This window comes from Panulirus ornatus, chromosome 15 (genome assembly GCF_036320965.1).
Source record: "Panulirus ornatus isolate Po-2019 chromosome 15, ASM3632096v1, whole genome shotgun sequence".
In the NCBI taxonomy this organism is placed as follows: Eukaryota; Metazoa; Arthropoda; class Malacostraca; order Decapoda; family Palinuridae; genus Panulirus; species Panulirus ornatus.
In genome coordinates this window covers 23,998,021-24,023,336 of record NC_092238.1, presented here as the reverse complement: position 1 = coordinate 24,023,336, position 25,316 = coordinate 23,998,021, and the positions used below count along the sequence as shown (strand labels likewise).

Genomic DNA, 25,316 nt, shown 5'->3' with positions numbered 1-25,316 from the left:
TCAAAGCAAGCATCCTCTGCCACTCCTGAAACCACATTGTTTCTCCCCAGTCTGATGCCTTTAGCTTTCTAATCTCCTCTACTGCACCACACTTCCATAACTTTCCAGGTACACAAACTTTACTTCTGCAATTCAAATACTCACCTTTGTCCCTCTTGACTTTATACAGTGGCACTATACAGGCATTCAGTGAATCCTCTGGCACCTTGCCATCATCCATACATTCGTTAAATGTATCAACACAGTCATAGTTTATCTAGCTGATGCTCATCAGAGAAATAGACCAGCAAAAGATTCTCCACTTACGTGTTTCCTTACATGCTTCCCTTGCATACGCCATTCCACACATTCTTCCATCATTTCTCTTTCTCCAGTATTCTTCCACTCTATTTCTTAACTTCACAGGTGATCTCCCTCTCAAACCAGTTCGTCTAAATCATTATACACTCTTCTTGTAAACTTCCCTTCATGCATTCTTTTCACATGCCCAAACATCAAAGTATTGTTTCACCCACAGCCACCTCTTTCCTAAAGATGTTCAATCGCAATACCATTCTTCCACATCTCATTTTATGCAAGGTTTTTCACTATCACATCTTTTCACCATGACACTCATTTTGCATACTTCCATATCTCAAAACACCCCATGCTTGCTGCCCAATCATTGTACACATCACTCCAGAATGCTTGCTGTCTCCCCTTTATCTATGCCTGTTACCACTTCTCCATCTGCTTCCTTTTATGATGTTCCTATCTTATTCTTGTTTTCCTCACTCTTCCTTCCTAAATATTTTATTTGTCCTTTAGTTTGTTGATACCCCAACCCTCATTTGCAACCCCTGCCACTTTCTCGTATACATTTCCCAATCCCTCACACTCTTCCTTGCAAGTAATGCCCATAAACCCCTTCCCTTTTACTAGTAACTTTAACTTCCTATGCTTATTCCTACCTTCTGCATTCATTACACTTATCTTGCACATCTGAGGAGAGCTTCGCTACATACTTCCATTTCTGCCCCACTCCCTTTTAACATCATTTACTTTCACCTATTGCCATTCGTCACTCAGTCTCTCCTGATATCTTTCACACAAGACTGTTTTCCAAGCTCACCTATTTTCACATCCCTCTTCCCACTCATATATCCTTTTCCTATAGCCTCTACAAACTTTCACTTCCATGGAAGTGGACAAGCCAACATAAAGGTACTTGCTAATAATTTTAATGTATTTTCTCTTACTGTTGCATCCCAATCTATCATTTCATAAAGAAAAATACTTATTTGTTCTATTGGGTAAGTGCAGATAAGATACTGCAGCCATTACTATACCATTGTTTTAGGTAAAAAGCATTTGCTTCTTACAGTGGAGTGGGATCCCTGTTCATGATCTCCAGCATCACTTTCTTGACACATTGTCATCCATCTGTATTTCCAAAGATGCTTTTGTTCTAAAGTTTTGCTCAACATATGTTTCAAAAACGTACCTGTATAATTCCATCATAAAATTTGAAACATGGCAAATAAAACCATATTTATTTTGATATATTTATTTAAGGACTCTTATGTACACATTAAAAATAGTCACTTTAATAACCTTATTCACAAAATTTTACCTGTAATCAAGAAAACCTTATTAAATATTGCATTGATCATCAGTTTCTTACATCTAAAGGATAATAAAAATATTGCATTGATAATATGCTCCTGTACAAGCAAAATTCTCGTCATATAAAATGTCTAAATATCACTGAGCATTTTAATTTTTAAACAGGCAAAGATGACTTAAGCATCCTCCAAAATACTTAATGGTGCTGTACAGTTGATAAAAAATTTTCATCAACTGCTTTAAAAGTACACATAAATCCATTCTTCAATTCATATCACCACTTTTTGGTCTTAGGTACATGTTAAAAGTTTCAAGTGTGCACCAACCTTTCCCAAGGACTATCTGGCCATTCTCTGTGCTTTGAGCTCAGTGGACATTGTACCTCACACCAGTGATAAATAATTATACCAGTAATCAAGAAACTTACTTCATAAAGATGTTGGAGTAAGATTCATAAATTGGTGTATATAATACTTTAGAGAAAGTAATTATGAACAAATGCAAGTAGATAAAACAATGCAAGACCAGAAACAGTGTCACAAACTGATAATTATTGTAAACATTTATATGCTAGCAACAGGAAGCACCTTGACAAACTTGCTATAATGGTGATGTTGGTAAAGAATTTGCTATCTGTTGCAAATAATATTATAGAAGAATAAAAAATTCAGTACAAATTACCAATCATAATAATCTATGAGCAACTGATAGCTGGCTGCACATGCCTTGTTCATCTTGGGAGTACAGGGATGGCTCATTACCGCATATGCCAAAGAATGTTCATTCACAAAGAGTTTACTTGAAATTAAAACCACAAGGCAATCTATATGTCGTGTTCAACCTTTTGTTGATAACTGACCTCAAGCTTTGGAAGCCTACACAACTGCATCAGGATGACGTTCAACAATCATTCCAACACCCTGAAAAGAAAACACAAAAATGTGAAGGTCTAAAACAACAGAAAAGAGCCAAGTATGAAGGGACAAAGTGTATATTATTTGTCTGGATCCCTTGTTCTCCAAACACCCAGCATAGAAACAACAATTATTACACCCTTCATTACATTTCTCTCTCACCTATAATTTCAGGAGTCAATATTCAATTAACTATAAATGACATTATAGCCAAAGTTTATAACACTAGGTTAACTACAGTTGCCTTTCTGTGGATGACCTGCATAAGTTGTATACTAGCATTGTCAACCATAACCTGACAAACAAGGCTCTGTGTCTTGCCACTTGGCTGCAAGGTTGAGGATAAAAACTACTTAAAAACAATGCATGAAAAAGAAAGAAAAGACGCCAAGAAGATTAAGAATGTCAAAAATTGCATAATATAGTTTATTTTTGTACGTGTGCTAAATACTGAAGCATGCAACTCTCTCACCTTAATAAATGAAACGCTTTATCTTTGTTATATAACTATAGATGAGAATGTGGAGAAAAGGGCAGACATACTGGAAATGGAATGTTTCAGGATAATGTAGGTTGAGGAGGGTTGATCCGATCGATTAAGAAAGGATGAAATAAGATAGATATGTTGTAATGAGAAGAGTATGGTTACGTAAGCTGAAGAGGGTGGGCCAAAATGGTCTATACATATGGAGAGAATGAGTAAGAAGAGGTTGGCAAAGAGGATATATGTATCAGAAGTGGAGGGGAAAAGGATAAATGGGAAACCAAAATAGAGATGAGAGAATGAAGAAAAGATTTTGAGAGCCCTAGGCCTGAGCATGCAGAAGGATGAAAGGCATGCACTGGATAGAGTGATGACATAAAAGTGTGTTTCCTGGTTGTTGACAGGGGGTGTAGTTTCAGTGCATTATACACAGATGATGGCTAGAAAAGAGATGCAAGTGAATTAGGCCTATTCATCTGTTTCTGGTGTAACCTCACTACTACTAGAAACAGTGAACAAGAACATAAGAGAGAAAAAGATATGTATTATCACTCTCTTCTACACAGTACCACAGAAATATAAATTCCCGCTCAAGTTAGAAATCGGATGCTCAATACTAGATGACATAAAGTCTACAGACTCATGGAAAATATACTGTTTTTACAGTGATGGGAGGAAGTAAACAAGGAAGAGTAGATGACAGACAGGTAAACCTTCTATTCTCTTTACCATGGTGCCCTTAGCAAACACAACTAAATATCAGTGAACAGGTCATACGAGTCCTATCAAAATCTCAGTTTCATTCATAAAGCTAAATTCCAGAATTCAATAACATAACCTACCTGCCCACCAGCAGCACAGGCAGTGATGAGGGCATACTGGCCATCTTCCTTTACTAGTCGATGAGCAGCATGCATCATTAGACGTACACCTGAAAAATGTGAAACAAAGCCTCTTTATCAGTAAAAATATATAAATGTACCAACAAACTTCATAATATCAGAAGGCTTTTCACTGAAACTATCTCATTCAGAAAGTTTCCCAAAAATATTTAATTCTCAGGACCAAACAATATGCAAGTGGATTTCTACCAGTTCTCAAAGTGTATATACTGCATGGACCATAACCATATTCCTTAACCCTTAACCTAGTGTTCTATATACAATATGCATGTCAAAAATATTTTTTCTTGTACCTGTTAACCATTTCCAGAGATAGAACCAGAAACTGACGAGGAACGACCTCACTTACTCACATCCACTCAAGCTTTCGTATACTGAAATCACTAACCCTATCCAAAACCATGGTTTCCCATGACTGCTTAAGCTCGATGACAGCATGTCATCTCCTATATACCAGTTTCAATCTGTTCTATACCATGCACACTTGTCATTCTTCCACATAACTAAACCATTTCAATTCCCCCTCTTCAGCTCTCCCATACATACTCCTCTTACTACCACACAACTCTCCCTACCATTTCTTAATTCGATCAACCCACCTCTCACCACAAATTGTCCTCAAGCATTTCATTTCCTACACATTCACCCTCCTCTACATTTTTTTTTACCTTAGGCCCATGCCTCACATTCATACAACACAATCGGAACCACAATACCACTGAATATACCTATCTTTGCCCTCAAAGACAGCAACTTCTCTTTGAACACACAGACTTCAATGTGCCTAGGACCTTAGCTCCCTCATTCATCTTATGGCTCACCTCAGCTCTCATGGTTCCATTTGCTGCCATGTCCACTACAATGTATCTAAAACACTCCATTTACTCTAAGTTCTCTCCATTCAAACTCACACTACACTCTAACTTAGAGGACTTCAAATTATGTCTGTTTGTAAAAAGTGTAAATACACCTTCTCCCTGCTCTCCATGGTGGATGTGCCCCTGGAAAATGCATGTTCAGTGAATCTGTGCAAAGTAGATCTAATACAACAGGGTCAAGAGGGAGCATAAGATGAGCCAAAAAAGTTTGTATAGTAGTGAATCACTGTATATGACATCCAGTGTACAAGATAAGAAGATATATAAATGTGGGGACTAAAAGGGGCAGGAGAGGATAGCTGGAAATCCTCCCTTCTTTACTACTTTCCAAAGCAATGGATCAAGTGAGGAATTTTCCCTTCAAGGCTTTGTCATCTGTTCATGATGCTACCTCACTCAAACAGGAAATGGTGAGCATGAATTATGAATAACATATGTCTCCAGAGATGGTATGAGTATTATGAAGGACTGTTAAATGTGTTTGACGATAAGGTAGCAGATGTAGGGTATTTGAGCCTGGGTGGTATGCAAAGAGAGAGTCATGGAGAGTGGTTTGGTGGAGAGAGAAGTGATTTTCGCCTTCCCTAAAATGAAATGTGGCGGGAGTGGATGGTATTGTCGTTGAATTTATCAAGAAAGGGGGTGAATGTGTTGTTGACTGGTTGGTAAGGATGTGGCTGGAGTGGATGGTATTGTAGTTGAATTTATCAAGAAAGGGGGTGAATGTGTTGCTGACTGGTTGGTAAGGATGTGGCTGGAGTGGATGGTACTGTAGTTGAATTTATCAAGAAAGGGGGTGAATGTGTTGTTAACTGGTTGGTAAGGATTTTCAAAGTATGTATGGAACATGGTGTGCCTGGTGATTGGCAGAATGCATAAACAGTGCTACTGCATAAAGACAAGGGGGATAAAGGTGGAGTGTTCAAACCAATGAGATATAGGTTTGTTGAGTCTACCTGGTAAATTCTATGGGAGGCTATTGATTGAGTGAGTAAAGAAGTCACGTCAAAAGCATCAGACTGGGGGAGGAGCAGTATGGTTTCACAATAGGAAGAGGATGTGTGGACCAGGTGTTTGCTTCCAAGAATGTTTGTGAGAAATACTGAGAAAACCAGGTGGATTTGTATGTAGCATTTATGGATCTGAAGAGATCATATCTACCCATAGTATACTAAACCCATCTCGCACAAAATCTTACACAGTTCCCTTGAAATATATTCATATTTATTCATTATACTTTGTTGCTGTCTCCCGCGTTAGCAAGGTAGTGCAAGGAAACAGACGAAAGAATGGCCCAACCCACCCACTTACACATGTATATACATACATGCCCACATACGCACATATACATACATATACATACACAGACATATATACTCATGTACATATTCATACTTGCTGCCCTTTTCCATTCCCATCGCCATCCTGCCACACATGAAATGGCACCCCCCTCCCCCACGTGCGTGCGAGTTAGCGCTAGAAAAGACAACAAAGGCCACATTCGTTCACACTCAGTCTCTAGCTGTCATGTGTAAAGCAACGAAACCACAGCTCCCATTCCACATCTAGGCCCCACAAAACTTTCCACGGTTTACCCCAGACGCTTCACATGCCCTGGTTCAATCCACTGACAGCACATCAACCCTAGTATACCACATAGTTCCAATTCACTCTACTCCTTGCATGCATTTCAAACTCCTTCATGTTCTGGCCCCAATTGCTCAAAATCTTTTTCACTCCATCCTTCCACCTCCAATTTCGTCTCCCACTTCTCGTTCCCTCCACCTCTGACACATATATCCTCTTTGTCAATCTTTCCTCACTCATTCTCTCCACGTGACCATACCATTTCAATATACCCTCTTCTGCTCTATTAACCACACTCTTTTTATTACCACACATCTCTCTCAACCTTACATTACTTACCACCTCACACAACATATTGTCCTCAAACATCTCATTTCCAACACATCCACCCACATTTGCACAACCCTAACTATAGCCCACACCTCACAACCATATAACATTGTTTGAACCACTATTTCTTCAAACATGCCCATTTTGCTCTCCGAGATAACATTCTCGCCTTCCACACATTCTTCAACGCTCCCAGAGCCTTCACCCCCTTCCCAACCCTGTGACTCACTTCCGCTTCCATGGCTCCATCCACTGCTAAATCCACTCCCAGATATCTAAAACACTTCACTTCCTCCAGTTTTTCTCCATTCAAACTTACCCCTCCAACTGACGTGTCCCTCAACCCTAGTGAACCTAATAACCTTGCTCTTATTAAAAAAAAAAAAAAGAAGTTACAGCAAATTATGCATACAAAAAATTAGAAGTCATGTTTTGGTTTGATGCCTGTCACATAATTACCTGTTGCACCAAATGGGTGACCAATAGATAGAGACCCTCCCCACAAGTTCAGTTTGTCCATGTCTGGAGCGCCAACCTTCTCTGAGCGTCCCTGGTAGGTTGTAGCAAACCAGTCAGAATCCATTGCATTCAAGTTAGCAAGCATCTGACCAGCAAATGCCTCATGAATCTCCCACACATCAACATCTGAATTTTTCAAGCCAGCCTTCTCTAGAACCTAAGGAAGGAAAAAAAAAAATTAGCACAAATCTCTTGCTCTGGCCACCAAGCTGGTCCAAAAGTCTTTAAAAATGAGCTTCCTCTGAAAATGGATGCCCTGGATATATGTACCGAGTATGCCACATATGAAGAGACATATACATGAGTGGACAAACACAAGAGGTAACACTATCTTTGGCTTTAAAGGTTCAACACAACATAATCTCTGTCAAGAGGAGGCAGTTAAAAAAAACAAAAAAAAACATTGCCAAATCCACATATCATAAATATAACTTTCCCATCATTCAGCACTCTCGTGATGTGGCAATGGCACAAGTCTATCCTCCTTAAGATGCAGATTTATGTAACCTGTATGCCCAAATATCTATGTTTGTCCATTCCATTGGTGATTACTTTAGAGTGAAAATGAAGTCTCTACCTTGTACTGGAACTAAATTATTCTGCTAAAGAGAGAGCTATTATTGTTCCTTTATTCAAAGGAAAAGGTGTGGAGGATGTATGTAGCAATTATAGGGGAATAAGTCTGTTAAGTATACCAGGAAAAGTGAATGCAAGAGTATAAATTGACAGAATGGTGGAAGAGACTGAATGCAGAATAAGCGAAGAGCAAGGGGGTTTCAGGAAAGGTAGGGGATGTGTGGATCAGATTTTTGTAAACATGCTGCAGCAGCTGCAGCATTGAAGAATGCGTGTGAACATTATCTCGGAGCAAAAATGGGTATGTTTGAAGGAATAGTGGCTCCAACAATGTTATGGTTGCGAGGCATGGGCTATAGATAGGGTTTTGAAGTGGAGGGTGGATGTGCTGGAAATGAAATGTCTGAGGACAATATGTGGTGTGAGGTGGTTTGATCGAGTAAGTAATGAAAGGGTAAGAGATGTGTGGTAATAAAAAGAGTGTGGTTGAGAGAGCTGAAGACGGTGTGTTGAAATGGTTTGGACACATGGGGAGAATGAGTGAGGAAAGATAGACAAAGGGGATATATGTGTTGGAAATGGAGGGAACATGGAGAAGCGGGAGACCAAATTAGAGGTGAAAGGATGAAGTGAAAAAGATTTTGAGCGATCAGGGCCTGAACATACAGGAGGGTGAAAGGCGTGCAAGGAACAGAAAGAACTGGAACAATGTGGTATACCGGAGTTGACGTGCTGTCAATGGATTGAACCAGGGCATATGAAGCGTCTGGGGTAAACCATGGGAAGTTATGTGGGGCCTGGATGTGGAAAGGGAGCTGTGGTTTCAGTGCATTACACATATGGATGGAGTGATAAAAGCAAAACTAGGGAAAAGGGGTACAGAGATAGAGTGTGGCGGTGAGATATGGTGGCGTGCGGCAAGCCTGTTTGTGAATAATACTGTGTCATTTGCAGAGAGTGAAGAGAAGTTGCAGAAGGTTGTGTGTTTTATGATGTGTGTAAGAGGAGGAAAGTGAAAGTTAATGCAAGTAAAAGGAAAGTGATGGTGTTTGAAAGGAAACGGTTGTGAAAGCATAGATTTTGTAAAACCACATAAAGTGAAACAAGAAAGTGTACTACATTAAGCTGTGGATATGGAGGGAAAAAGACTGGAAGTAGTAAGGGAATTTAAGTATGTAGGACTTGTTTTGGGTATGTGTGGTGATATGGAAGAAGAGATAAGGTAGAGAGCAGTACAGGGTAGAAGAGTCATTGGGTCCCATAATAGAATAATGAAGGGTACAGGTGTAGGTATGGAAGTGAAGAGAGGATTAAGGGACAGCATAGTCCTCCCAACCCTGACCTATGCAGCCTAAACATAGACATGGAATGAGGCACAGAAGTCAAGAATCCAAGCTGTGGAAATGAGCTATTTGAGAAAAGCAAGTGGTGTGACTAGATGGAATGAAGAAAGAAATGACAGGGTGTAAGAGAGATGTAGGATGGCAAAGAAAGTAAAGGGAATGAATTGCGGAGTGGCAGAGTGGGTGACACACAATACTTTGAGGTGGTTTGGGCATGTGGAAATAATGCAGGAGTGTATGATAGTACCCCATTTTAGAAAGTTAATACAAGGAGGGGAGGATTTCTGGCCCCCCCGCTCCCGTCCCCTCTAGTCGCTTTCTACGACACGCGAGGAATACGTGGGAAGTATTCTTTCACCCCTATCCCCAGGGATAATATACATATATATATATATACATACACACATACACATACATACGCACATATACACACACACACACATACATATATATACATATGAAAAATGTAAGAAACAATTTAGAAAACTGAAAACTGTTGGGGTGAAGAGGGTGGTGAGAGTAAGTGAGCTTGGGAAGGAGACCTGTGTGAGGAAGTACCAGGAGAGACTGAGTACAGAATGGAAAAAGGTGAGAACAATGGAAGTAAGGGGAGTGGGGGAGGAATGGGATGTATTTAGGGAATCAGTGATGGATTGCGCAAAAGAGGCTTGTGGCATGAGAAGAGTGGGAGGTGGGTTGATTAGAAAGGGTAGTGAGTGGTGGGATGAAGAAGTAAGAGTATTAGTGAAAGAGAAGAGAGAGGCATTTGGACGATTTTTATAGGGAAAAAATTCAATTGAGTGGGAGATGTATAAAAGAAAGAGACAGGAGGTCAAGAGAAAGGTGCAAGAGGTGAAAAAAAGGGCAAATGAGAGTTGGGGTGAGAGAGTATCATTAATTTTTAGGGAGAATAAAAAGATGTTCTGGAAGGAGGTAAATAAAGTGCGTAAGACAAGGGAGCAAATGGGAACTTCAGTGAAGGGCGCAAATGGGGAGGTGATAACAAGTAGTGGTGGTGTGAGGAGATGGAGTGAGTATTTTGAAGGTTTGTTGAATGTGTTTGATGATAGAGTGGCAGATATAGGGTGTTTTGGTCGAGGTGGTGTGCAAAGTGAGAGGGTTAGGGAAAATGATTTGGTAAACAGGGAAGAGGTAGTGAAAGCTTTGCGGAAGATGAAAGCCGGCAAGGCAGCAGGTTTGGATGGTATTGCAGTGGAATTTATTAAAAAAGGGGGTGACTGTATTGTTGACTGGTTGGTAAGGTTATTTAATGTATGTATGACTCATGGTGAGGTGCCTGAGGATTGGCGGAATGCGTGCATAGTGCCATTGTACAAAGGCAAAGGGGATAAGAGTGAGTGCTCAAATTACAGAGGTATAAGTTTGTTGAGTATTCCTAGTAAATTATATGGGAGGGTATTGATTGAGAGGGTGAAGGCATGTACAGAGCATCAGATTGGGGAAGAGCAGTGTGGTTTCAGAAGTGGTAGAGGATGTGTGGATCAGGTGTTTGCTTTGAAGAATGTATGTGAGAAATACTTAGAAAAGCAAATGGATTTGTATGTAGCTTTTATGGATCTGGAGAAGGCATATGATAGAGTTGATAGAGATGCTCTATGGAAGGTATTAAGAATATATGGTGTGGGAGGAAAGTTGTTAGAAGCAGTGAAAAGTTTTTATCGAGGATGTAAGGCATGTGTACGTGTAGGAAGAGAGGAAACTGATTGGTTCTCAGTGAATGTAGGTTTGCGGCAGGGGTGTGTGATGTCTCCATGGTTGTTTAATTTGTTTATGGATGGGGTTGTTAGGGAGGTAAATGCAAGAGTTTTGGAAAGAGGGGCAAGTATGAAGTCTGTTGGGGATGAGAGAGCTTGGGAAGTGAGTCAGTTGTTGTTCGCTGATGATACAGCGCTGGTGGCTGATTCATGTGAGAAACTGCAGAAGCTGGTGACTGAGTTTGGTAAAGTGTGTGGAAGAAGAAAGTTAAGAGTAAATGTGAATAAGAGCAAGGTTATTAGGTACAGTAGGGTTGAGGGTCAAGTCAATTGGGAGGTGAGTTTGAATGGAGAAAAACTGGAGGAAGTGAAGTGTTTTAGATATCTGGGAGTGGATCTGGCAGCGGATGGAACCATGGAAGCGGAAGTGGCTCATAGGGTGGGGGAGGGGGCGAAAATTCTGGGGGGCCTTGAAGAATGTGTGGAAGTCGAGAACATTATCTCGGAAAGCAAAAATGGGTATGTTTGAAGGAATAGTGGTTCCAACAATGTTGTATGGTTGCGAGGCATGGGCTATGGATAGAGTTGTGCGCAGGAGGATGGATGTGCTGGAAATGAGATGTTTGAGGACAATGTGTGGTGTGAGGTGGTTTGATCGAGTGAGTAACGTAAGGGTAAGAGAGATGTGTGGAAATAAAAAGAGCGTGGTTGAGAGAGCAGAAGAGGGTGTTTTGAAGTGGTTTGGGCACATGGAGAGAATGAGTGAGGAAAGATTGACCAAGAGGATATATGTGTCGGAGGTGGAGGGAACGAGGAGAAGAGGGAGACCAAATTGGAGGTGGAAAGATGGAGTGAAAAAGATTTTGTGTGATCGGGGCCTGAACATGCAGGAGGGTGAAAGGAGGGCAAGGAATAGAGTGAATTGGAGCGATGTGGTATACCGGGGTTGACGTGCTGTCAGTGGATTGAATCAAGGCATGTGAAGCGTCTGGGGTAAACCATGGAAAGCTGTGTAGGTATGTATATTTGCGTGTGTGGACGTATGTATATACATGTGTATGGGGGCGGGTTGGGCCATTTCTTTCGTCTGTTTCCTTGCGCTACCTCGCAAACGCGGGAGACAGCGACAAAGTATAATAAATATAAATATATAAAAAAATATAAGTATGATAGTACAATTAAAGGGAGTGGTGTGAGTGGAAGACCACCTGTGACATGGACAAATAGAGTGGAGGAATACTGGAGGGAGTGAAACAGGAAGAATGTGTGGAATGGTATATGCGAGGGAGGCATGTAAGGAAAAGGATAAGTGGAGACTGTTTTCCTAAGGCCACCTCTTGATGGGAGTTCCTGGAGGGAACAGGCATTAGAGATACAGATAGATTGAAGGGAATATGTCCACAGACGGACAAACAACTTCCAAGGTGACAACAATACCCTGGCTGTCTGGAAAGATCGATGGACAACTGTTAAAAAAAATGGAAGCCCAGCCCAAGAGAAAAGTGATCAAATCATCACATGTGAAACCTTCAAGCTTACATCACCAAGGGCTTGGATTCATAATCAAGAGGCATTCATCTATATCCACCCATGTTCTTTAAGTCTTGCTTGCTTATGGGACTGAAATAATCCAAGAAAAAAAATAAATCACTGGGTTAAGCAAACACAATACCTGCCCATGTAGCTATGTCAAGTCATAGAAACAAATCTTAGCCTTAAATCTTGGGTAAGAGAAACACATAAAAAAAAAAGTAGCCACTTATCTGCATATAATTTGGATCCTCTTTTCACAATGACCAACAGCAGATTTTTTCCAAGCCAATTTCACTGCAACTTGCCAAGCCTCAGTATTCCACCTGTTTGCATTTCATGGTGCACCTACCTCTTAATAGAATTCCCATCATAAAAATAATTTCTCTGGGATCCTCATCTGGAATAGATTTTTCACTTAAAAATTCACTATACCTGTCCATTTTTTGCATTCTCTTCTCATGCTTTCACCCTTGATACCATATATCTTTTGCATCAATTTATCATATTACACGAGTCAAATCTGGTGAAGTATGATAATTCCTTGGATGGAGAATGAAGACCCTTGAATATGATGTCACCATCTCACACCACATATTGTCCTCAAACATCTCATTTCCAGCACATCCACCCTCCTCTACACAACTCTATCCATAGCCCACGCCTCACAACCATATAACATTGTTGGAACCACTATTCCCTCAAACATACCCATTTTTGCTTTCCGAGATAATGTTCTTGACTTCCACACATTCTTCAACGCTCCCAGAACTTTTGCCCCCTCCCCCACCCTATGATTCACTTCCGCTTCCATGGTTCCATCCGCTGCCAAATCCACTCCCAGATATCTAAAACACTTCACTTCCTCCAGCTTTTCTCCAATCAAACTTACCTCCCAACTGACTTGTCCCTCAACCCTACTGTACCTAATAACCTTGCTCTTATTCACATTTACTCTCAGTTTTCTTCTTTCACACACTTTACCAAACTCAGTCACCAGCTTCTGCAGTTTCTCACATGAATCAGCCACCAGTGCTGTATCATCAGCGAACAACAACTGACTCACTTCCCAAGCTCTCCCATCCACAACAGACTGCATACTTGCCCATCTTTCCAAAACTCTTGCATTCACCTCCCTAACAACCCCATCCATAAACAAATTAAACAACCATGGAGACATCACCCACCCCTGCTGCAAAACTACATTCACTGAGAAACAATCACTTTCCTGTCTTCCTACATGTACACATGCCTTACATCCTCAATAAAAACTTTTCACTGCTTCTAACAACTTGCCTCCCACACCATATATTCTTAATACCTTCCACAGAGCATCTCTATCAACTCTATCATATGCCTTCTCCAGATCCATGAATGCCACATACAAATCCATTTGCTGTTATAAGTATTTCTCACATACATTCTTCAAAGCGAACACCTGATCCACACATCCTCTACCACTTCTGAAACCACACTGCTCTTCCCAAGAAAGTTTTGCATATGCTTTAGCACAACACACTAAAATGTGCATGAATAAGGCCTGAGTGTCAACCGAGTTATAACTGAGCATGTTTCATCTTTTATTTCACCTAGACCAAACACTTGATTCCCGAATGACACGGTTTTTTTTTATCTCATATAATAAATCTTCTCTTGTTAAAATCAATCTTATACAGTAAATCTTTCCTTGTTATAATCAATGTGATTCTCTGATAAATGTTTTAATAACAACATAGTAAGTCTGTACAATTACAAACCACACCTGTCAGATGCAGGATTGTCAAGGTCAGACATTTAAATGTAACAATGCTCCACTTTTACAAGAAAAACCTTCTTCTGCCTCATCTCAGTCAACTCTCAAAGCTGAAGGAGCAAGTTTCCTTAAACTTACTCTCCTCATCATCTGAAAACAGATCATTATAATTAATTCACCTTGGATCATCTGCCTGGTCCTTTAAATCTAAAGACCAGCCTGTTGCCTTATCCCCCATTCTTCAGCCTTCTCTATTTGAATTTACTTCTGACACTTAAATCATCCCAAGTCATCCTTTCAATACCTTCTACCCCATTTGCTGCCCTTCACATTTAAATCAACATCTTCACAGTTCTATAGCTACCACCTTACCAATAATTCTTAACTCATAATAAGTTATCAAAACTTCATTCATACTTATTCATTCTCTTGATTCCACATCCCTTTTCCTACCTAAAAATCAGTTCATTCAAAGAACTTTCTGACAACAAGCCTACAGAGACAAACCCATTTTTCAATACATATGAAACAGGCTACAGACAGCAACCTCATTTGTTGCTGTCATCACACATTCACATCTAACCCAAATGTAATTTTCATCACTGAAAATCTTCAATTAGCTACTGCAATTTAACATAGCACATAAACATCTCAATGAAAACAAATTTCCTAGACATATTCCATCCTAGAGAAGGCTGACTTGTGTAAAGTTTCTTCAGAGTTCATTTATCAGGATTGTGTTTCAGAGGTTAAGATCTGTGTAACCAACCTTTGGGGTAGCGTATGTTGGTCCAAGAAGCAACTGATCCTTAGGGTCCTGAGAAACATAAGTGAAATCTCGGATGTAAGCTTTAGGTTTCCATCCCATCTCCTTAGCCTTTTCTTCTGTGCTAAGAAGGCAAGCAGAAGCACCATCAGTCTGGAGAAAGAAATGGAAAGTCCAGCACAAAATTACTTATACCTAATGCGAGGGCACTATGCACAGCTCTTAACATTAATAGCTTAATCAACTAAACTTTTATACAATATTTTCCAGAGTAGGCATGGGATTTAAGATGCCACATCTCTATATGGAAAATTTCCTCTATCAATTAAGAATTCATATTTTCACTACACTTACCAAATAAGAAGCATTTGCTGCTGTGATAGTACCATGTGGCTTGACAAACGCAGGTTTAAGTTTGGCCATCTGCTCTGGGGTTGAAACACGGATGCCATTGTCCTTTTCCACAACCTGGTCTACACCAGGAACCTTGAAGGGGACAACATCAGACAGGAGACCTGCCTCTTGGGCTTTGTGTGCCAAAGTGTGAGAACGTAGAGCATATTCATCTTGTTCTGCTCGTGACACCTGCATTTAAGACTCCTCATATAAATGGTCCTCCTTTTGGGGCATATATTTTTAGAGTTCAGTAATGAGACATTCTGATGTTAAGAAAAATGAAAAAGAAAAAACAATCATCAATAATGGAGTCATTTTCTGAAACAGCACAAAAATTCCAAGTTCTGAAGTAATTATGAATATTGCAAAATAAATAAATTTCCGAGCTAAATAATGGCAGAAAAAAATAATCATTTAATAAAACCTTGAAAGCAGCAGCAAGACGATCAGCAGAGTGGCCCATAGTCTCATTTGTGGAGAATTCTGCCACTGCAGGAAGCTCAGGGACAAGGTGCTTCATGGATAGTTGGGAAAGAAGACTTAACCTAGCACCTGAAATATGAAATATTATCTTCAAAAACATTTAATGAATATCAAAAGTTAAAATGAAAAACTGGTATACTTTTGTTAATATCTAGGTAGTGTGCGGTAACTGGCAGGTAGACAAAACTGCAGTATCATAAATTTGTCGTACAAAGAGTGACATCTTTCAAAGCAAGAGGGTTACCTTCAGCAGTATCCTTCACAAGTATGACTGAACAGCTGTAAACATACAATAGAAACATCCTACCAATCCTTTTGGCTAAAAACATAAATCCAAAATCCAGTCTCATTGGACACAACTGAACAGTGGTAATTTTATGAAACATGGTTTACATACACTATCTTCATAATTCATGTACAGTATATAAAGTACAGAAGGTCCAGACTTACAAACAGGTTACATTCCTGACCCTGTTCATAAGTTGAATTGTTCACAAGTTGGAAAATATAAAGAAATGCATAGAAATAAACACCCACACTGTAACTGACCCTAATAATGAATTAGATACTATATTCTGAAACAAGTATAGTTACTACATCATATCAAGCAAAAATGAAAAAAAGATACAAAGTTAGGTAGTTACATACTATGTAACCTTTAGTAACCAAGTGTATGTCAGGATAGGAAAATAATACTGTTTTCTGGAGCTCATTCATAAGTAAGAGTGTTCACTGGTCAGACATTCATAAGTCTGGGATCCCCTGTGCTACTATTACTTATTCCAAGTTTGCTTAATCACACTGCCAACCAGGTGATAAAAACAAGTCTTAAACACTTGCATGGCAATGGACAGTTAACAGACAGAGAAGAGAGGCTGAAGAAATAAGGGAATGAAGTTTGGGAGGTGGAAGGTAGTTGGGAAACAGAGACAGGGGAAGGGATAAGGCTAAAGGGCAGCATGTAGAGCCAAAATGACTAGGCAAACTGAGATGACACAATGCATCATTTGAGCCACAACTATATTCTCTGCTTAGGGCATATGTATTTGACTAACTCAGAACACTGGTTACTGTTATTACAGCTTACAAATGTTTTTTTTTTTTTTTTTTTTTTTTTTTTGCCGGTCTCCTGCGTTTGCGAGGTAGCGCAAGGAAACAGACGAAAGAAAAGGCCCAACCCACCCCCATACACATGTATATACATACGTCCACACACGCAAATATACATACCTACACAGCTTTCCATGGTTTACCCCAGACGCTTCACATGCCTTGATTCAATCCACTGACAGCACGTCAACCCCGGTGTACCACATCGCTCCAATTCACTCTATTCCTTGCCCTCCTTTCACCCTCCTGCATGTTCAGGCCCCGATCACACAAAATCTTTTTCACTCCATCTTTCCACCTCCAATTTGGTCTCCCTCTTCTCCTCGTTCCCTCCACCTCCGACACATATATCCTCTTGGTCAATCTTTCCTCACTCATTCTCTCCATGTGCCCAAACCATTTCAAAACACCCTCTTCTGCTCTCTCAACCACGCTCTTTTTATTTCCACACATCTCTCTTACCCTTACGTTACTTACTCGATCAAACCACCTCACACCACACATTGTCCTCAAACATCTCATTTCCAGCACATCCATCCTCCTGCGCACAACTCTATCCATAGCCCACGCCTCGCAACCATACAACATTGTTGGAACCACTATTCCTTCAAACATACCCATTTTTGCTTTCCGAGATAATGTTCTCGACTTCCACACATTCTTCAAGGCTCCCAGAATTTTCGCCCCCTCCCCCACCCTATGATTCACTTCCGCTTCCATGGTTCCATCTGCTGCCAGATCCACTCCCAGATATCTAAAACACTTCACTTCCTCCAGTTTTTCTCCATTCAAATTCACCTCCCAATTGACTTGACCCTCAACCCTACTGTACCTAATAACCTTGCTCTTATTCACATTTACTCTTAACTTTCTTCTTTCACACACTTTACCAAACTCAGTCACCAGCTTCTGCAGTTTCTCACATGAATCAGCCACCAGCGCTGTATCATCAGCGAACAACAACTGACTCACTTCCCAAGCTCTCTCATCCCCAACAGACTTCATACTTGCCCCTCTTTCCAAAACTCTTGCATTCACCTCCCTAACAACCCCATCCATAAACAAATTAAACAACCATGGAGACATCACACACCCCTGCCGCAAACCTACATTCACTGAGAACCAATCACTTTCCTCTCTTCCTACACGTACACTTGCCTTACATCCTCGATAAAAACTTTTCACTGCTTCTAACAACTTGCCTCCCACACCATATATTCTTAATACCTTCCACAGAGCATCTCTATCAACTCTATCATATGCCTTCTCCAGATCCATTAAAGCTACATACAAATGTACATCTTCATAAAATGAAAGAAGTCATAAACAAAACATCTAATCACTACCATACATATCTCTACCTAATTGTAACCCATCTGGATAAACAAAAATACTTTGCAGGACAACTAAGACTAACCTGCTGTCTTGGCCTTGTTCAACTTGAGCATGAGTTCTCGCATCTTACGTGAGTGACGGATGGGCACATCTGACATGAACTCCACTCCACCAGCAATACATGCATCATATACACCAGCATGCATTAATCCTGCACCTGTTCAAACAATAAGTTTTGGTAATGAGGTTATGCTTATCATTTACCATATTTTCCTTTATGAAAGTTACAGTTTAAAAAGCTTACAGGTTATAATCTGACTTTTGTTCTAAAGAGGTAATCAATAACAAGAAATTCATCTGGAACTGTTGCCAAGATCAACAATTAAAGCAAAGTGACATATAAAATATCTGTTTAACATCAGAATCACCACCTATCTTACTATCCTTAATTCATACAATTCATACTGTTACACCACCCCCATGTAAGTCTTCAGTCTAAGTTTCTCTCCAAAATCCTCCTACTCTCTTCATTCTGACAAAATAGTGGAATTACAAAGTGCAATGGGGTCTCCAACATCAGTAATGCAAAAACTATGGTACTGTTTTACAAAGAACAAGGCAAATGATAAAAGTACTAATGCTATGCAAAGAAAAAATATGATAGATAGGAAACAGTGGATGAACAAAACAGAGTGGAGGATACAGAAAAGGTAAACAATGAGCACACATAAAGTACAAGAGCTGGAAGACAAATTAAGAAATGCTGAGAATGAACAAATATCATATAAAGAACAAAAAGTAAATGAAGAGAAAGCAATGGAAAACATGGAACAGAATTCATCAGCTCTACTTAAATATATGAGTAAAGAAAAAAAAAAGATTGAGCCTTTTAAAGTGCAAGAAAATCATATAGTGATACATGACTACTTACAAGTTGTGATTGCCTGGTTGGAGGAGATGCAAGCCATAGTAACAGTGTGGGCAGGGATCTTGTCAGAAAAGCCAGCTCCCAAAGCAGCTTCACGAGCTACATTTGAAGTTTTCACTTCCTGAATGACAGTTCCCAGAGTTATGTAATCCACAGAACTTTTGTCCAAACTGATGCGACTCGCCAAACCACTGGGAATTTTGAGAAAGGACATAAACAGAACTGAAGTACTGAGTGTATCAGAGGAAAAATTACTAAGTACTGATAAAAAATCACTGAATTCATATTCAAACTTGTAATCCTTTCCTGTTGTCAAACTCTAAATATATTAATATTTGTTTGCCACATCCTGCATACTGAGGTAGAGCAAGGAACACAAAGAATGTCCTCATTTGTTCACATCCTCTCTCTAGCTCCCCATCATAGCAGAAAACCATAGAAATAATACAAATAACTAAAAAATGGAACATTACCATGATAAATTTAAATTGTAAGAGCTTATGATGCTGTGGCACAGTGGAACTAGCAACAGAAGAGCATAAAAAATGACGCGTCAACTTCAAGAAACACATGCCATACTGGTGTGAAAGTTAAATGCACAGGTATTTAAATTTTGTATGTTTTTCGATATGGACATTTGGACTAGATATCTTAGGCTGCATCTGTAATACTAATGCCATTTTCAGGTAAAGTGTGACACAGGAGAACTATCAAAATTATAGTAGTAAGGATCATCATAATAATAGAGCATCTATATACAAGTATCCTTTTATTCTTTGAAGCCCACAAAGGTCTTTCCTATTGTCATGAAGGCATGGGGAAATCTTTTGCTTTCCTCAGTAATGCTATAAACATCATAAGTGAATGGTTGTGCAAATATGATGACTAAGAGGGAAATGCACAAACTGTTGGCCAACATAAGCTAGCATAGGAACATGTAAGACGTATATTCAGTTAAGAGAAGAGTGAAGAATAACATGAGAAGTGTCAAGAAATAAATTACTCAAGAGAGAGTAGTTTTCATAAGATAATGTAAGGAGAAACGAGGTCAGTATAAAAAAATCACCCACACTATGGAAAACATGTCACACCCAGTCTCCAGTTGTCATGTGTAACGCACCAAAACCACAGCTCCCTATCCATATCCAGGCTCCATAGATCTTTCCATGGTTTACCTCAGACATTTCACATGCCTTGGTTCAGTCCACTGACAATTTCTATGAAAGAGCCCTGGCATTACTCAGAATCTCTTCTAAAGGCTCCTGAAGCCCAAGGTTGTGCAACTTCTGGTAGAAGGGAAATGAGGACTCTTTTGGAGTGATAAGTTCTCTAACGCTATACTCTCAATGATACAGCTTCGCCAAACATTTTCATCTTCTTTCAGCTTTTTTCTCCTAATTTCGTGTCACTGGTAAATCTTAAAATTCCATTGGTGAATTCTGTCTCAAGATCATTGTCGATACTGGCTGCAATATGACTAAATAATAGTCAATATACAAAACCTGTGTCTTTTTGGTGGCCTCTGATCCTATACAACCATACAAATGCTTAAATCAAAATTTATCCTAAGTATTGTAGGGGACCACTGTTAAGTTAATCATAATCAATGTTTCAATTGACAAACTGTAAGAAACTGCAGCACATAAAGGTGGGCTGTTTAATGTCACACCCTAAAACATCTAAAAGACTTATATTAAAAAATGAAAGAAATGACAAGGTTTGATGCATCCCATAAGATATCAATTGGCCCCAAAATGAAAGAATGACATAAAATCTCTGACTGCTGGAAAGAAGACAAAGACGACGAAGAAGCTACTATAAGCATATATAATGTCTCCCTTCAGGAGACATGATGAATGCAAACAACTTACTTGAGAGCCTGTCTGGCAAGGTCATGTGGCATCAGCTTTTGGTACTGTGTCCCAGACATAAGAAAGGGGATACGAACACCATCAACCAAAACAATGTTCTTCCCCCCTGGCCGAGACAGAGATGGCTTTGTCTTGGCCATTGCCAGCTGAGGTGCTGATGTTCCAAGTGCCCGTGTTCCTGCTGAAGTACAAATAAATGTCAGTTGACCCAGGCCTATTCATACCTTAGCAATTTACTTTATAAGGGTTGTTTTGAGCCAATATTTTGAATTCACTGTAAAACTTTCAATTCTCAAAAACATTATCATTTGAGACATAACTGATGCACTTTTCCCCTAATTTTGAAGCATGCACTTTTCCCCAAATTTTGAAGCAGTCATTTAGAATCTTTATCCACTTAACAAAACAATGAAAATACCGTGTTTCATCTACCATAATAATTCTGATTCTGTGACTGCAAAGAATTACAAGATGCAATTAATGATATCAGCTTTCTCAAGCAGCAGTAATAATAAAAGAGAGAAAGTTCAAATTCTCTTCTTTTTTCAAAAAGAAATGTAGGTTTGAAGATTGAAAAAATCTGTTAAAGGCAGTGCCCCATGAGAATGAGAGGTTCTCCAAGTTATTCTCAAGGAATCTCAGTATTAGGACCTTCCAACTCTCAATGTTTCTGGTGAAGAAGCACTGGCCCTTCCCATCCTTCACTATCCAATCAACCATAATAGAAGAATTTCTCTCGTTTTGGGTCCACCTTCAGCCAATTAAAGACAACAGTGTTTTGCCCGCATTTGATAAGGGGAAGGTGCAAAAGACAAAATTAAACAACTATGCTGAAAAAGAACAAGTGTGTGTGAAAACTCCAATTTCCCGGGCACATTACCACCTCAAACTAGGTACAATTTTCAAACATTCATGTACTTAAATTTCAAACTGTTATACACTAAAACCTACATAACTGAGTCATAGCTAAAAGTCTTACTATATATGGACAGAAAAGGACTTTCAATTTCCAAAATCTACATTTCTCTCCCCTGCAGTGCAGTCTGTCTAAAAAGCACTATAGCAAATTCACAAAACAATGGAAGACACCAAATGAAGTAAAAGGTCAGACCATCCCTGTCAGCCCTGCAGAGATATTAGGACTGTTAGATGGTGGTAATGTTACTCTCTGAGAAGGTATTACATACAAACAAATGCTGAGGGATCAGCAATAAATGGTAGAGTTCAAATCTACAGATTGGAAAGGGAAAATGCACATAACATTGTTGGGGTTGAGAAAACGAAGTTTACTGAACTTTTCTGAATGGGATGGTATATGAGAGTAAGAGGGAAAAGAGAAGAAAAAGAAGTACAGGCTATTCTAATAAAGTCAAACTTTAGTTTCAGGAAATAGTAGAAGCCTGTTCAAACAAAATATAATGAGAAGGGTAACTACATTACAGAAATGCACTGCCATGTTTACATCATATAATCTAAAGAATTTTCACAAATCAGAACAAATATACATTGATAAAACATAACCGATGATACAGCGCTGGTGGCTGATTCATGTGAGAAACTGCAGAAGCTGGTGACTGAGTTTGGTAAAGTGTGTGAAAGAAGAAAGTTAAGAGTAAATGTGAATAAGAGCAAGGTTATTAGGTACAGTAGGGTTGAGGGTCAAGTCAATTGGGAAGTGAGTTTGAATGGAGAAAAACTGGAGGAAGTGAAGTGTTTTAGATATCTGGGAGTGGATCTGGCAGCGGATGGAACCATGGAAGCGGAAGTGGATCATAGGGTGGGGGAGGGGGGCGAAAATTCTGGGAGCCTTGAAGAATGTGTGGAAGTCGAGAACATTATCTCGGAAAGCAAAAATGGGTATGTTTGAAGGAATAGTGGTTCCAACAATGTTGTATGGTTGCGAGGCGTGGGCTATGGATAGAGTTGTGCGCAGGAGGATGGATGTGCTGGAAATGAGATGTTTGAGGACAATGTGTGGTGTGAGGTGGTTTGATCGAGTAAGTAACGTAAGGGTAAGAGAGATGTGTGAAAATAAAAAGAGCGTGGTTGAGAGAGCAGAAGAGGGTGTTTTGAAATGGTTTGGGCACATGGAGGGAATGAGTGAGGAAAGATTGACCAAGAGGATATATGTGTCGGAGGTGGAGGGAACGAGGAGAAGAGGGAGACCAAATTGGAGGTGGAAAGATGGAGTGAAAAAGATTTTGTGTGATCGGGGCCTGAACATGCAGGAGGGTGAAAGGAGGGCAAGGAATAGATTGAATTGGAGCGATGTGGTATACCGGGGTTGACGTGCTGTCAGTGGATTGAATCAAGGCATGTGAAGCGTCTGGGGTAAACCATGGAAAGCTGTGTAGGTATGTATATTTGCGTGTGTGGACGTATGTATATACATGTGTATGGGGGTGGGTTGGGCCATTTCTTTCGTCTGTTTCCTTGCGCTACCTCGCAAACGCGGGAGACAGTGGCAAAAAAAAAAAAAAAAAAACATAACCGATAGCATCTGGCACTGGATCACCCGGCAAGAAATAAAGGGAGACTCCTCCAATGAGAAATAATCTTAATGCAAGAGAATAAAGGAAACATGTTAGATGAACCTTCTCTATACGGGTGGAAGTCACCAGTAAAGTGCCAGAGGGTTCTGTTCTGGGACCATTACTCTTCTTGATCTATGTGAATGACTTACCAGATGGTAAAGATTCTAAATTTTTTCACCTACCACAACAGTGTCATATAGGTAAAACTTAAACTACTTATTATTGAGATTAAGTTAACAATATACTGTTTTGAACTTCTTTTTTATTCCATCCATCTTGCTTTGATGGTTAGGCTTCAGGGCATCACAAACTGACTCAGGGATTTGTCTGAGAGGTACTATATATCAATGCACTCTTTATACTCAGTAAAGCAATTTATACCAGGAAGAATAATTCAATGCTTAATTTCTAGCCACAAGAAAAGTAATAAAGGCAATATCTGAGTAAAATAAGATAAAAGCAAAACACGTGTAAACCTGAAGAATCAATAAAAGCCACACTGAATCTCACGAGGGGCTGAGATTTATATAAACATTCAATATCACAATCATAAATGAAAAGGTAAAGGAGGGAGGGAAAAGGAGGGATAATGCGTTGAATGGTGTATACTGTATACATGGGAGGCATGTAAGGACGGGTAAGTGGAGACTTTTACCTTGGCCAACCCCTTGATTAAAGTTGCAAGTGGGAATGGATGTCAGAGATAAAGTTATAGATAAATCATAATGAAAATAAACCCAAGACACTGTCATCTATAGCAGTTGCATGCAGCTGTAAGGAGCAAACACCCAACTTAAACACTCTGCCAACTAACTTCCAAACAAATGAATGATAATACTAGTCACATTTCTTTAATGAAATTCTACAATATTGTAAGTGTAGTGTAATGATGGTGATGGCTGAGGTGATGATGGTGATAATGGTAGTAGTGGTAATAATAAGTATACATTCTGTTCAATTCTTTAGGATATTAGGAATTTTCATGAGATGTGTTGATATTGAGAAGTGTTTCCCTTCATTCTACACATCCATCACAACTCTATTCTTATCATGCTACTACAAGAGTAGCATCCATCTCTGTGGTGTCCCTGAACCAGTACTTCAACAATATGATGTACTACAGTAATGTAGACTTCCCCAATACAAGTTCCACTTCGTTAATGATGATGAAGCTATCACACCCTGATAACCATCTGGAACTTACACTTTTGTACATTCAGCACGTTCAACTTTCATGAGGAACCTAACCCTATCATTCCACTCACAGTGATCCACTTCCACCATGATCTTTCTGAAAGCCATCACCAACAAATCAATTTACACATAATTCCATAAAAAGCTCGCAGACCTACGTATACATACCATTGTTTAGGGCAAAAAGCAGAGAAGTGCTGCAGGCTTTGGTCATCGCCATCTTGCCGGTGGACGAATGTATGATAATGTGACGTCATGAGTACGAATGACGTCATGAGATAAGCTACGGTATTTGCTATCAAAATTTCTTTCACTTGATATTTTTCCTGGTGTATCACACTATATAATTTTAACCTTGAGTAGAAATCCTTCCTGTATCAGTCCTTCCCTCATGTGTATCATGCATAAACATACAGAACTTTTCTGGTACTCCTCAATTATACTTGTGTTGCATGTTCACTTTGACATTTTGCAATATCTATACTTTAATGACTTGAAATACGTACATTTAGCTATGCTGGTATATTGGCTCTCGCCGCGCAGTATGTTTCTGATATCAAATA

At 39.5% G+C, this 25,316-nt stretch overlaps 1 protein-coding gene across 2 annotated transcripts; it reads right to left on the bottom strand.

Annotated features, from left to right (window-relative positions):
- Positions 1–1,530: 1,530 nt before the first annotated feature.
- On the bottom strand, positions 1,531–25,067 carry Mtpbeta (mitochondrial trifunctional protein beta subunit). 2 transcript variants are annotated; one of them, XM_071670578.1, is made up of 10 exons: positions 24,922–25,067; positions 21,026–21,206; positions 19,158–19,345; positions 18,309–18,443; positions 15,723–15,850; positions 15,257–15,487; positions 14,906–15,055; positions 7,160–7,376; positions 3,846–3,934; positions 1,531–2,525 (listed from the first exon to the last, which is right to left on the bottom strand). In XM_071670578.1, exons 1-10 carry the CDS (start codon positions 24,971–24,973, stop codon positions 2,481–2,483), a joined length of 1,416 nt encoding a protein of 471 aa, XP_071526679.1. In that variant the 5' UTR covers positions 24,974–25,067; the 3' UTR covers positions 1,531–2,480. The 2 variants fall into 2 exon arrangements, with proteins under 2 accessions (XP_071526679.1, XP_071526680.1); XM_071670579.1 differs by having other exon boundaries at positions 21,026–21,203; positions 24,922–25,004.
- Positions 25,068–25,316: the final 249 nt, after the last annotated feature.

What these genes read in the sequence shown, in the direction of transcription:
- Mtpbeta (XM_071670578.1), bottom strand. Translation starts at nt 24,973, where the DNA reads ATGGCGATGACCAAAGCCTGCAGCACTTCTCTGCTTTTTGCCCTAAAC. An exon ending in CAACCAGGCAATCACAACTT is followed by an intron (nt 18,444 to 19,157) that starts GTAAGTAGTCAT and finishes TTGTTTGAACAG; the next exon opens with GTGCAGGATTAATGCATGCT. An exon ending in CAGCAAATGCTTCTTATTTG is followed by an intron (nt 15,056 to 15,256) that starts GTAAGTGTAGTG and finishes TTCTTTCTCCAG; the next exon opens with ACTGATGGTGCTTCTGCTTG.